The sequence below is a fragment of the Plectropomus leopardus genome, chromosome 5, assembly GCF_008729295.1.
Source record: "Plectropomus leopardus isolate mb chromosome 5, YSFRI_Pleo_2.0, whole genome shotgun sequence".
NCBI lineage: Eukaryota > Metazoa > Chordata > Actinopteri > Perciformes > Serranidae > Plectropomus > Plectropomus leopardus.
In genome coordinates, this window is record NC_056467.1 from 35,955,103 (window position 1) to 35,970,351 (window position 15,249).

The window sequence follows — 15,249 nt, forward strand, 5'->3', positions numbered from 1 at the left end:
TTGTCTCTGCCAAGCACAGAAATTTAAGAATCCCGTCAGCAGAACAGGAGCCAGCCACTATACAAATAGTCTGAAACGGAATGAAACCTTAGATAGCTGGCTCATCTTGAAACCAGCAGTTTAAAACAGTTGTTGCTTATTGGAATAAAGGAGTAGAATATTGATCCTATTGAATAAGACTGAAAAACCTGTATATTAACAGTCTGGTTGACATGTATACCACATATACATGCCTATTAACTCCGGGACCAGGGGGACCTAAAACACATTATAAAGCTGCCAAATAATCAGACCTGAGTATGGCAACCTGAGTAACAGCAACACAGAAATGACCTGGGAGAAGTGCTTAAAAATAGTTTTTTTCATAACTTTGTAACATAATATTAAATATATAATTATTTTAGTTATAAATATAGTTTTTCCAATGCTTTTTTTTCTCCTAGCTTTTGAAAAATAATATCCTAAATCTACTCATTTGTCAAACATCTATTACCTCTCATTATGCATGTTTTTGAAAGACATTGCACCAACTGACTCAGGGTTAAAAAGTTTTAAATATCTGTGAAAGGCGTCTGAAGGGAACGTAATGTCGCTCCAGGTTTATATATACATATTACATATTACTTCAAAACAAATTCCCTCCAGTTCTCCATCACCTGCACTAGTCTATATTAGTTACATTGAGGGTTTAGAGAACAGCATAACTTCTACAGCTGCCAACAGCCCACCATCATTCCTAGTTAGAGAATGGGTGAAATCAAAGCAAGGCAGTTCAGCCTGGGCACCAAGCCCCCAAATCACTAAATTCTTCCCTGATACATTATTCAGTGGAGTTTTGCCGGATTTTGGGCTGTTTCTTGACCGCGGGCACAAAGGCTGTAAATCAGTAACCCTCCCCTCTCTCTCAAAAAACTTGGATCGGAAGATAATGTTACTGCGCTGCTTATTTCTCCACTAAAATGTTGTCAGAATCGTGTTTTAAGGGCCTTGTTTAGCTGTAACAGATCAAATGGTAAAACTAAGCAGCACTGATCAAATATAAACCGAGAGTCTGTGACTGAGTTGCATATTTCTCACCTCAAATGTTTTCAGAAACATGTTTTAGCTTACCGTTTAACTGTTACACAAGATCACTGGACGCCGTTGTTTCACACTAACCAGTCCACATTATGTATATCTACCAGGAGCAGTTATTAAGGGCCGCCCATAACTATAACTATGACCATAACCATGACTATGACCATAACTCTAACTATACAAAGATAGTTTTAAAAATCGTTTCAACTCAGGTGGATGGCAGAGTCCACCCTTCAACTATAACGACAATGAAAGTGGTAAGGGTTTTACATTAGAAATACTAACAGCCAATCAGAATCTGTCTTATTCAGATGTCACATAACATTCTAATATCTAATTTGTTCCACAAAATGTCCTAAATGTCACAAAATGTCTGTTTCTATGTTGAAAAAGATGTATGAAGCTGTGGACTATTTTCTGTTTATTTTCTTTTTGTTTTTATTTTTATCTTTTTACTTTTATTGAATTTAGTCATTGTAGTTAATTTGTTTCCCAGACTGTAGCAGATTCTGACCAGTAGATGGTGGTACTGAACATCACCTTAATATGATGATTTATAGGCTACAGAACACATTTTTAATTTAGATCCAAATCCTCTGAATTTAAAGTGTTCAGTTTGGGTGTTATCAGGACATTTCGGGAACATTTTTTTCAACACTATCAAAATAGTAGTATTTCAGGAGTGCTTACAGTATTGATTTCTGAACTGCAGCTTCTCCTTTTTCATTGAGGATTTAGGAACAACCTTTAACATAGTGTAATCACTCAATCACAGCTGTTAACAGCTTTGTTACCTATTATTGGGCTGCAGATGAGACAAAAAAGTCATTTTTCCCTGAGACATGCAGCCAAACGCTGTCTGGCACTGATGGGTTTCTGATGTTGGTTTTGTCTTTACTGATGTCCTCTTTTACCATCGCCACAATGTTAGCAAACTGATGTTGACTCATACCAAAGGATAAATGAAACTCTGCCTCCTTGCAGCATACAGCAGCAGCAGCTCATCAACATCCATTTTTGTGGAGTGCGTAGCGTGTGCTCTGCGCTGCTGTTTAAAATGTGAATGCTCACATAGTTATAGTTATGGTTATAGTTATGGTTATAGTTAAAGTGCTTGGTGTGGGTGGCCCTTAAGTCTGGCATGATGCAGTCTGGTAGTTGTATGTTTTCCACCTCATGAGCAAAAGTGTCCTTTATCTCTGTTTTGAAAACACCGCTTTCAAAACAGAGATAAAAAACAGAGTTTCGAAAGCACCGCTTTCAAAAGTATTTGTGTATTTCTAATGCAGAGACAGACTAGTTTTATGCTAGGGCCTTCTCTATACCGATAAAATACTAAAATACTAATGCAGTCCCTAAACTCATGGCCAGAGCCTAACTCTGGTATCTTGAGCTCAGATATGCTGGGAAAACCTAAACCCACCTTTCGAACAATACCTGGTTGAGTAATTTAGCTGAAAACAAACTGAAAACAGATTAAGGAAAAGAGAAAACAACAAGGCAGGGCATTCAGCTTGTAAGAAATGTTTCTTAAATTGCAAGAAAGGAGAAGATTCAGAAAATTATTTTTAAAAAGCTAATGAAAAATGTCAAGGGAAGAAAAAAAGGCAAGGGAAAACAATATATTTATAATTATCACCGTTGCATATTTGATATCCTCCAATTTTTAAAAAATTATTGTTATTTATTTTTTAATGTATGTATTAATTTAAATTTTTAAAAAAAATCAATTTCCCCAGATGATTTCCTTTTTGATTTTTTTAAATTCCTTTTTTGTTGTTTATTTTCAGATCTTTTTTTCGTACTTTTCACCAATTTCTTGCTTATTTGTGGATCGATTTCTTCTTTTTATTGCTCATAGCCTTCTTTCCGTGTTTTTAAAGTAATCAACAAATTTTCTCAGGTTTCAAAGGGTTAAAACTGCCCGTTTGAATTGTATCGCATTTCATTCAAGCATCCTTTGCTACATTCAACATGGACAGAGGCTAAAATCTATTAAGAAGTTAGCTTTTGGGTAATAGTAAAGTAATACTAAATTCTGAAAAGGACATCTGAATGAGCTAAGACAGTAGATAGAGTGACATTCAGGACAACATGATGATGAGTGAAGTCAGAGGAATTATTTCTGTCGTCCAGGATGCTGGAGGTAAAAGACCTCTTCGTTTTCTGCACAGAGGATGTGAAGAGACTGATGATGCACTTCCAAGGCTGAAGTGCTCGTTAAAATTCTGCAGGTTGAATTATCAGTACAAAAGATAAACGTGTGTTAGAAAGCAAGGTCAGCGGCACAGAAAGACGTAAGAAAATGGCAGCTTTCTGGGGTGCAGAGTGCTAACAAACATCCAAAGACCAGCCTTAAAATCCTATTGAAGACACTTTGCTTGTCATTTGTTCACAAGTGCAGTGGAGTGTTGTGAACTTGCTGCTTTCTTCTCCATAGAAACAGCAGCTACTACAACTGCTGTCTCCAGCTGTAGCCATGAGGTCATTCCCAGGAATCGCTGTCCTGTGTGTACAGTGGAATATTAAAGATTTGGCTGGAGGTGGTCTCTCAAACGCAAAAGACCTCCGTGTTTATTATCCAGGGATTAGACTACACAGTATCAGCCTTATAATGAACCTGAGAGCTCTGGGGCGCCAGGCAACAAAAATGACTGCTGGTCATGACATCAGTTGGTTTGCCTAATGTGTCCGAGTGGAAGATGCCCGGTGCTGCATCAGCACAAGAAGACGAGCATGTCTCTTGTCTAGTTTGACAACATTACAGTGTGTAATGTGAAATGAGGAGTGATGTTTTAAAAGCAACATTATAACACCTGGATACTCAAACTACTTTGCTTGAGGGCCAGTTTTGCAAAATGACAGAGGTAGGGGTCAACAGATTATTGGCCTGGCCGATTATTGGGGCCCATATTTGGCAATTAACTTATTATCTGTTTATAAGTTTTATTTTAATGATTGCCAATAAAATTAATGAATTAAAAAGTGCAAAGAAAGTGTCAGCATGGGAGGAACTTTAACTTTGTAAAACCTCAAGGAATTATTTTTATTTATTCATTTTAATTTAATTTTTCACTTGACTTTATAAAAGAAGTTCCTGGGAACTTGCTGTATATGATGATGAAAGTTTCAGTTTTGATTAAGCATGACAGATTTTCATTTTTATTGTGAATGCATATCGGTTCCAAAAATTGTTATCAGTCTCATTAACTACAAGTAATCTGTAATGGCATCAGCCATGAATAACTAATATCGGGCGACCCCTGGCCCAGTACATGTTTCTAGGATTTGAGGACATTTCTGGGACAGACAGACACCAGGGGGTGGTCCATATTCAAAAGCTACACTTTGGGGGAGCTGTAATGTTGTCCATCTTTATATACAGTCTGTGGATTTGTCCCAAATGCAGCTAAAGCCAAATGACTGACTGCTTATACTGCAGGAACACCAACACACCCTGTCACGTTTTTCCTCAAGAAAGGATAAACCAAAAAAGGAACTAAAGGAACTAAAGCAACAAAAAAAAAAGGGAAAGAAAGCAAATTGACTTTTGTAGACTGATGTGAAAAAAAAACAATTTTAAAAGGCGTGTGAGATAAACATGGATATTGATGGGAAGGATCTGGGTCCCACAGACTGCTTATGCAAAAGGCCCAGAATTTGGTGCTATGCCCTTGAATATAATGTTGACTTGTAGTAATTGTTCTAATATTTGTTCTTGTTGTTTGAGTAAAACTCATATTGGTGTATTACACTTTTTTAATGTGTTACATTTACTTTGTACCTGCACATTGCTTTATGATCTAAAGTTAGGAAAAAGATTTCTCTGCCTTGACCTCCGGATTTTTTTGAATCAAGGAAAAAGAAAGCAAGAAAAAAAAAGTGGACATTTCTTAGTGTTGGTATCATCTTAGGTGCGCACTCTGGCCAGGACGGATGAGGCTCGAGGCCTCCTTTGGCTGATGGAGGAGGAGGCTGTTCAGCCCGGAGGTTCAGAGGAAACAATGCTTGAGAGACTCTTCAGTTACTACGGCTCTGCAAAGGGAGAAAACAAAGGTGAGCACTCAAATGTATCACTGCCTATTAAAGCAATCGACAACAGGTTTCTGGAGGTTGCGGGACCCACAGACAGCACAGATATTAATCCTGACATCATGTGTTGCAGAATCCAGCCTGCTACTGCGAGGAGAGAAGCCCCACCTCTTCCTGCTTGGCCACAGCCACGGGACGGACTGGGTGGAGTACAATGCTCAGGGCTGGCTCAGCCACGCCAAGCACAACCCTGCCGCCCAGAACGCTGCCACGCTGCTGCAGGACTCCCAGAAGTATGACCACTCACAGCAAACACACATGTGCAACATCCAGTTTATTGGAGCTGAGTCTGTGGGGATCAGTGATCTAAGCTGTGGGGTTTATATGCTGTACATCCATGTGTCCGACTGTGTTTTTCAAAAGTGTACCATTCTGTCTGTAATATCAATGCTTCCTTAATGAGAAGCAAAATCAAAAAGTGGTGTCAGTCACACAAACTGACTAGCTAGAGTAAATAAATTTTGTTGTGACCTAGAAAAATAAAGATGATAACAAATATAGTTTTTTGGACATTTTTCCCTAGCTTTTTAAAGAATAATTTTCCAATGTAGGATGTAAAAAGGCTATGTCCTTGCTGTAGCGGCTGGGGGGCACGACCTACAGCCCTTTGCTGCATGTCACCCCCCTCTCTCTCCCTTTCACGCCTAACCTGTCCTATCAGTAAAAGCAAAACACCCCGCAAAATAATTTAAAAATAAATGAATAAATGATTACACATCATCCAATTTATCTTTTTTTGCTGATTATTTGGCAACAATAACACGTTTCATAAATTGAAGTGCTGTAACTTGGCTCAAATTATGGCCGATGGCTGTGCAGTCCGCACCCGTCAGGTAGGGACATGTATCAGCGACCAGAGCTTGAGAGGGGAGAGTTGTATTAAATGGTCAGTGGGTGCAGCTCCAGAGAAAGCACCTCCCTTCTGCTGTTTATGCTTTCTGTTGTTCTTCATTTTAACATGTCTTTGCCCAAAAAATTGTCTGGACTGCAACAATGGTGCTTGCAGTCGTTATTGCTTAAAATTGTTTGTACAGTTATTATATTATTTTTTTTTAACTATTCCTTTACAAATTTAGAATTAACCTTTTGCTTAATAAATACATGATGTGTACTTGCAATTAACAAGTAATCCAAATCAAATTTAGACCTCCAGCATCGACGGTCTGAGAGTGTAGAGTCTGAAGTGTTGCAGGGAGCATCCCACCAGCACACTGCTCCATATGCCACTAAAGCAGTCAGATTAGTTGCCTGTACATTGTTGTTTCAATAATATATGTTTCAATATGTGTCCTGTTAATCGTGTACATTCTCACAAATGCAATTCATCCTTCTGCCACCGCAGGAAGAACATCAGTGGGTTGTTCATGGGCCGGGCCAGCGGGGCCACAGTGTTGTCGGGCTCCATCGCCGGTCTGGAGGGCAGCTCACAGCTGGCCCTGCGAAGAGCCACCAGCATGAGGAAAACCTTCACCACAGGAGTGGCTGCCGTCAAGAAGAAGAGTCTGTGTATCCAGGTCAAACTGCAAGTGGTGAGTGGAGGAGACAGAGGACGGACTCGTATTTCGGTCCTAAAAAAGCCTTTTTGTTCAGCTTTTTGGGGGTAGCAGTGAAAAACAATTACAAAATATGCTTTATCATTGTTTAAGTAATTTACTGTGAACACTTATTTTTGTTATATTTCAATTTCAGTGTTAAATGGCAAAATTATTTCAGAGTCTGTTAGTATAAATCCCAGTGTTAAGAGGGATGAAACTTACTTGGATTTGACTTGGGTTTTTCTGACATCTATCCTCTTACATTTTTACAAATTAGAGGCCATCATCCGGACATCATCCAATTGCACCAGTCCCCAAATTTCTTAGCTTAGTGGTGATGTTTTGGAAAACAAACTAGGTCATTCTTCATTTTTTGATAATTTTTGCTGTATTCATGCATATGGCATACATTTTGGCAAGATTGTGTCTTTTTGTTAAATCTTGGAATTTCCAGCTCAGCTCCTACAGAAAGTCTAAAATACACCGTGTAAGCAAAATTGTTACGTTCATACTGTTAAGTGCAAAGAATGCTCCATTGAAACCCATTCAGACTGCATTTTTTTATCCCACAGCCAGCAAAGCATAAAAACATGCATTGTATTATTTCTTGGTGTCATTCTGGGCTTTTGCCTCTGAATTTGTCATTTTTGTTATTTTCCACCTAAAGACATAATTTTTACCATATTTGGCATTTGGAGAAAATACATGCCATTTCCATTTGGTGCACTGTCACAATCAATGTTGCTGTAAATCACTGACATATCCAGGGCCGGGATAATCCCAGAAAAGAAAAAGAAAAAAAATCTACTTTGCATGATGTATTTTAAAAATAATTATTTTTTCATCTTTTTTTCTTCATCTAAAAAACATAGTGGCATCTTGACAAAAACCTGGCATTTAAAGGGTTAAAATTCAGAAAATTAATGAATCATTGATACTTATGTTAAGGACCGATGCTGGTTAAAAAGAATAAACTCAATTAAAGTAGAAAAGCTAATACTTTTCTTTTACATACTAATGTAATATTTTTTTTTATCAATTTTTAAAAGTGTATTTTGTGTGCAGAGTGGTATGAGTGTGAGTGTGACCACTGCACAAAAATTATTAATTGTTAAAAATCACTGTTGCTGCTAATCATTGACATCCCAGGCTAATAATCAAAAAGTAATAATTTACTTAGCATGTAGTATAATGAAAATGATTAATTTTTTGTGAAACATAGTGGCATTGTGACAAAACCCTGGTATTTAGAGGGTTAAATTTTGGAAAATTGATGAATATTTGATATTTATGACCGATCCTCGTTAAAAAAACTCAATAAATGTATAAAATGATATTAATGTTTAATAATTTTTAAAAGCTTTATTTTGAAAAGCGCATATTCTACACAGAGTGATATGAGTGTATGTAATATTAAAGCTGGCCCTCAGGGTTCAGACTTCCACAATCCAAAAGTGTCTCCGTCTGTGCCAAAGAATATTTAAATGATTCGGATTTGTTCTCATATCAGCCAGTATCCCAGACTTTGATGCTGGAATCAGTGTTGGGAGAGAAAACCTTGAACTGATGCCTCCCCAACTCTTATCCAAAAAAAGGTCAAAACATACAGTGTCATTGCTTCCTAAAGGTAACAATATGCTGTATGTATAATAGGATATTTAAGTTTATAAATTGAGTATAGGCATTTGATTTGTATTCTACTAAGGACATCTTAATTGCATTTTTAAAGCCTTTGCACACCCATAGTCCACACACACAGGGGTTTTCTCCTCTCACAACGATGAGATGAATCTCCTCTCACAACAGTGTGAGAGTAAAAAAACTGCATTTTCTTTACTATTCTGTTGGTTTTGCTATACCTATAGTAAAGGAAGGACAACTTACCCTTTTATATTTTTTGCAAGCACATGGAGCTTGGTGATTAAATAATTTCCGGCATAGCTCCACCAGACTTAAACCTGACTAGAGGTCTAAACAGCCAGAGTAATTGACAACACCTGTGTGGGTGTGCAGAGCCTTCACTCAGCTACTGTGGGTTGCATGTAGATGACTGGTTAGCAGTCTTGAACAGACTGCCGCACTGCAAGGAGAATCTGCGATTAAACTACGAGAAGGAACATGAACATGGCTGCACAGTGTATTTTTCTTTTAAGATGTCTGAGTTACCTCCTTTCTGTTTTTAGGATGCTCTGATTGATATGGTGCGTCGTTCCAGGGTTCACTTCGTCCACTGCCTGCTGCCCAAAGCAGAGGCAGTGGGTGGTGGAGGTGAGCCCCGAGTGACGCATGGAGAGAGCCCCGACTCAGGCCTTATGACTTTGGACGTGGGCCTCCTGAGAGCTCAACTCAGAGGATCCAAGCTGCTAGATGCACTACGCATCTACAGGCAAGGTAAGAGCACTTGCTGAAACCTTGGCAGCTATTTTCTCTCTATAATTTATTTTACATTAAATTTTAAATGAAGTCTGAGAAAATAATGATTTCATGGTGATGTCATCAGGGTTATATGACATGGGACCTTTGTTACAAACTATGCAGTACAGTTTAAAAGATGTGAACCTTTGCAGGGAGTCCACTCTACTCTAAGACTCTACTCTCTACTGGTGGAACAGGCAGCTGACACTGTGACACCTAATAGTGGGGGGAAAAGTTACAGGACAGCTGGTGGCCAGCAGGCAGAGAGAGACTGTGGGGAACAACAGCATGTTTTTAACATCTAACTTGGTGAATTACGAAATTATTTCTGCCAAACCAGAGCTGATAATTGTTGGAAAAGTGGACTTACTTACTAGATTACTAGCAAGAGTAAGCAGAACTGTTAAGGTGAGTTTTGAGTTCTGTCAAGTTTGAATGAAGTGTGTTTTATGAGTGCCGCACATTTATACTGTCAAATATGTACCAGTGAAATTTTAGGTAGGTATTATGTGCCGCCCAAGACTAGTGTTCAACAATTGTTACACTGATGACACCTGGCTATATGTCTCATTTAATTCAGAAAGTCCACCATCAAGAACTGAATGCACTTTGTTCTCCTACAGTTGAATTTTAACAAAAGTGAAGTATTGTTTTCCATCTTTAGACAATGCCAGCTAAAACAGTCATGCAGAAACAGTTATTTTTTGTTTGTTCTTTTGCTTACCCCCTATTACAGGCAGCGCGAAAGAAGTCTAAGATTCTAAAATTCAGAAGTCAAACCAATGCTTCCCCAAAACAGATTTGAGAAAATTACCCACTCCTCCCCTTCCTCTCACCTCAACTAATGCTAATTATTTACTTACCCAAATGATGCAGATGGCTTGTGTTTCTGATCTTTCTTATCCTGCAACAAGATCTCACAAGTCCCATCTATTACTCCAATTTATGGCCTTATTTAATTTGTTTAAATTCTTTTAATTCATCCTTTGATATGAAATACTTGTTGTATTTCATGGTGTTGGATTACTTTGTGGACACCCTTAAATCATTTTTTTGTTTTATGTTTTCTTTTATGTTTTGTTTTTTGTTTTAAGTTTAATGACTCACTATGCATTAGGGAAAGTCTGAATATTTAGACCTCTGCTTATTTCATTTTGGCCATTATGAATCTTAAAATGTATGAATGTACAATGCTAATTCAAAGTACTAGCCCTCTAGTTTAGTCATGTGATGTAAAAGTTAGTGTCCCAAGTTTTGAAGGGGTAGGGAAAGTTGTCCATGACTACAATATTCTCATGGAGACTATCAAACTTGATCTTAGCTGTACGGATTTATATGGCTTATAGCTTTCACATGAAATGGTCCAGTTTTCCTCAAACTTAACCTTAAACAGCCATTGCTGTTACCGTCAAAAGGAAAATAACAGTTGACCGCTGACAAATTGTTGGCTCTCCACTTGCTGCAGACGCTCCTCTAACCTTGGTGCTGGGTGTTTTTGTGCTTGCCCTCTGTGTGCTCCCTCCCTGCCTCCAGGATACCCAGACCACATGGTGTTCTCTGAGTTCCGCCGGCGTTTTGATGTCCTAGCACCACATCTGACCAAGAAGCATGGCCGCCACTACATTGTCACAGATGAGAAGAGGGTGAGTGTTTGGCAGGGTTAGACTGATACTTTGGAGTGTTATTGTGTGTGTATGGATGATGACTGCTGATATGATAGAAAGGAATGTGGTAAAACAGCATTACACACAGCTGATTTGGATAGTTGTCATAGCTAAGGATTTTTATAGAACATTTTTCTTTTTTTGTCAGCAATCAATGAAAAAACTTAAACTAACAATGTACTAGTCTGTCTATCAACCTTGCATGTGGCTCTCAGCCCAAAACCCACGGATTCCTATTGAAGACATATATCCTCAGTAGGAACCATACAAATATATATATTGTCAATTTTTAAATGCTCATTGAATTTCTAAAACAGCTTGTCACTGTAGCTTTTATCAGATGTTACTCAGACAAGATAAAATAGTGTGTTTGCCAGGGACTATTTTTAGCTGTGGATTAATCCACATTTGGCTATAGTGCGTATTTCTGGCAGCAGGACTGTGTATGTGGGATAGAATCAACACAAACCACACTGAATCAACACAAACCACACTGTATGTGAAGAAGCATGTCAGCCAGAGCATCATTAACAAATTCACTTGATTTCTTTTTAAAACATTGTAGGAAGGCAATGAGCAATGTAACAGGAAAAGGTGAAAAAAATTAGCAAGAAATTTGTGAAAAAAAATCACAAGAAAACTACCTAATAAGGGGCAACAAAAAAGATGTGTTTCAGATGTTCCCCATTTCTTTGTATTGTAATATCTAAAAATCTCTCCTGAACTAATTTACAGGTCATTTTCTTGTCAACTTTTATATATCTTTATTGATTTGGGGGACACCAACTTGCTCACAGCCTTTTTTCCTTTTTTAAAAAGAAATCAAACCAATCTTTTCAGATTTCACAGGTTTAAAAGATTGTAAAAGGCATCTGAAGGCAGCACAAGACTGTATCGGTAGAGAGGGAGGCAGAGGAAACCCTGATTTGAGGCCCTAGCTAAGTTCAGCCACATAAACCTGAACTTGAAGCTTTTGTTATGAGCATTTGGCTCCATTTAGCAGAAGACTTAACTATTGGCAACATTTTCTCTGTATTCCCGAAACACTTAGTCAGTATTTACGTGTTATTTAGTTTTTTGTCAGACTGTTTCTTTCGTCTCTCTTTTTGGCTTACCTTGCTGTGAAGGCACTTGATAATTTCATTTTATTTCATTTTATTTCTGTTTTATTTGAGAAGGGATAGTGCACATTAATCCATATTCAGACAAATGCAAATGCACCAGTTTCTCTGCTTTATGCTAAAAGGCATCCCAGAATAATAAAAAGAATACATGTACAATAATTGAAGACACACAACACTGAGGTAAAACATATACACGTTAAGCATTTACAATGAAGTTAAACAACATAAGCATGCCAATGCTGCAATAGCAACTTTCTCTGCAGTGTAAAAGTTATGTGTGTGCATCTGCAGAACAGCGAAAAGCGACGCTCTCTCTCTGATATGAGCTCTGATTGGCCAAAGTCTCCTGTTATTAGATTTTCTAAAGCCTGAAACAGAGCCAGGAGGAGGTGCAGGAGTCTAGTTTTCTCTCAGACTGCTTAAAATATAATATGCTTAAAGTTTATCATGGGTTTTTTGCCTATTGATGTCAAAATAAAACTGCCTTACTTAAAAACAGCAACCGAAGGCATCAAAACTCAGCAGCAACAGTGTGTACTTGCAATAGTCTGTTATTTTTCATGAAAAATGGTCAGATTTTGAGAGGCACTCTCTCAGGCTACTGATACTTCCCAGCCTGTAAGACAGAGTATCTTCTGTGTTGCTGGCGAAAATTTGTCCTACAATGATAAAAACAACCCTGATGATGTCATGAGGGTTTGGCTCACCCCAAATTTGGGAAGAATGTTGAAACTAATAAAGCCTGGAGACTCAGTCTCAGCCCTCCACATTCTAATCTCCCGGTGTGAACAGAATCCCTTTATTCTTCCTCTCCTCCCGCTCTCCTCTCTCCGCTGTCCTCTTCCTGTTCCAAGAGCGCTCTTGTGTGTAATTAATTATGATTGCGCAGGCTGGCAGCATACGGCTACTGTACTGATTAATTACCGGCAGTGGGAAGAGCTCTTTCTTTCCTCCTCTCTCTTCCTCCCCTCCCATTCCCTTGTCTCTTTTCACTGTTTTTCCTTGTCTCATTATCTTTCCATTCCTTTTGTATAGGAGGCAGAACAGTTTAGGAACATCCCCAAGCATATGATTAATGTCTTCTCTACATTCTGTTCAGGCAGTATATCGGAGCTTTGCACAAAGGCGTGATTAGCCTTTATGAGTGGGAGGTGAGGCTGCTGGAGCAGAAACATCTCTACATTAAGGCCTGTACCTGAAAGTCTTATATTTATAAATCTAAATTCCGACTGGCTGAATGCCTGCTGATTTGTGTGTGTCATTTAAATTTGGAGTAGGAAAAGAACATTGAAATGAATAGCTTTACTGTCAACAGAGGAGATTTAACTGGATTAATTAAGCAGATCAGTGAAATCAAGCTTACCACACCATAACACACTGGGAGTAAAGTGGCTCACAAGATTCCTTGAGGATGAGCTCAGAGAGGATAGCCCGCTCAGAAAAAATAAATAGTACATCGTCCTCTGGGGAGCCAGGAACAAACAGTGGAGAAGAAAGAAAGCAAGGAAGATGGATGAAAGGAGGCAGTCTGAGACCGAGAAGGGCGTATAATTGGAGAATAATATGAAAGAATTGGTTTTCACAGAAAGAGAAAGCGACAGAAAGAGAATATTGGTTTGCAAAGCCTGTCTGTTTTTGTTTTGTTTTTTTCTTTATTGGCTGAACAAAAAACCCTGTCTGTCTGCTGCTGACAACCCAGTTCTGCCAGTTCTTCTTCATACGGCATGATGTAGCCATGATGTTAGCAGCCAGATGGCGTACCTGCCAAGAGCTTTTCAGACCAACCAAGCAAACAGCAGAGAGGAAATCTCTGTCAGGCTCCTGTCCATGAATGAACAGGACTGTACTGAATGAATATAAGTACACTGGAATGAGATGAATGTTTATATCTGTTTATTGTCAACACATTTCACGTGCTGACCCAAACCAACTGTGAAATCATCCGCTGACAAGCTCGATGTCGATCGACGTCTGTTTTCTTGTGCTGCTTTCAGATGACTTTTACAGTCTTTTAAACCCCTGAAACTTGAGAAAATTGGGTTGACTTCTTTTGAAAACATAGAAAAAAAGGCAATAAGCATCTTGGCAAGAAATTTCCTGCGAACTGCCAAATTTGTATAGAAGAAAAAGACCTGAAAATGAGCTCAGGGAGATTTTTAGATATTATTAAAAAAAATAGGGAAAAAACCCAAATTCATAAACATTCTAACTAGATACTTAAAAGTATGTTAAAGAAAAAAAACAAGGGCTATATATAGAATTTTTCCTCTATTTTTTTACATTTCTTTTTTGTTGCCTTTGTCAGGTAATTTTTTTCTTCTTTTTTTAAAAACTTATTTCTCACTAATTTTTTGGCTGTGTTCTGTTTAGTTGCTAATAGCCTTCTTCCCAGATCAGGTGAACTTGCTGAGGTTCATGTTTCATTGAGTAAAGGGGCTCAAACCTCCATGGAACCTGACATGGAAAGTTCCTAATGTATTAGCATGTCTTATTTTTATTTTCCTGGTTTTCAGTGCTGAGTTCCAGTGGTCTACATGCTTTGTAGGAAGGTCTTTTAGTAGTTGTGTAGAGTGCGGTACTCTCTGATTTTGTATTCCCACAAATGCAAGTGCCTGTCAATCTGACCAAAGCCCTGAGTCAGAGTGAGGTCTATCAACAAAGAACTCACGAGAGAAAGAGAGAGAAAAAAGAAAACTAAACCAAAAAAAGCCCCCAAAGTGGTACCTTGACTTTTATCTGTAGTCTGAGTCAAACCAAAAATGCTGAATCACTTCACTTCTGGTAATGCACCTCGATAGCGTCTGTTGTGAGAATCTGCTTTTCTGTTAAATGCTAACATTTTTAGAGTCCATTCCCCAATTTTGTACCGCAGGCTTTCTGTTAAATGACTCTGACATTACACACTGGTGGAGTGTCCCCTTTTAATGATGTTTGTGACCACCTGACTTTTCTTTAGTGGCACCATCAGGACAGCGTTTTCTCTTGAAGTCTGATGAACAGTAAAATGTACTGAGCATATTCATGCTTAACAGCACAAATCATTTCCTTGTCCAAACTCCAAGACTTTAGCTCTACAGTACTCTGTGCACAAAATATGTCAAAATCCCACTGACAGGTTGCCATGAATTTATCTTGAGGGTCAATTATGTCCTTAGATTAGAAGTGATCTATGTCCAGGGGTGCCAGGTGGATCAGTGGATAGAGTGGGCGATGTCCTTGTCTCAGCGGCCACAGCTTTGGTTCTGGCTCTGCTGCATGTCGCCCCCTCTTTCTTCCCCCTTTCATGCTGACATACTTTCCTATCTAATAAAGGCAAAATGCCCATAAAAAAATCTTTAAAAC

At 38.4% G+C, this 15,249-nt stretch overlaps 1 protein-coding gene across 1 annotated transcript in view; it reads left to right on the plus strand.

Moving 5' to 3' along the window:
* LOC121943001 (unconventional myosin-XVIIIa-like) overlaps positions 1–15,249 on the plus strand; it is a 205,336-nt gene that overhangs the window by 85,673 nt on the left and 104,414 nt on the right. Inside the window, 5 exon segments of the mRNA XM_042486347.1 lie at positions 4,992–5,133; positions 5,243–5,402; positions 6,512–6,698; positions 8,888–9,095; positions 10,653–10,762. Of these exon segments, the coding sequence (XP_042342281.1) occupies positions 4,992–5,133; positions 5,243–5,402; positions 6,512–6,698; positions 8,888–9,095; positions 10,653–10,762 (807 nt within the window).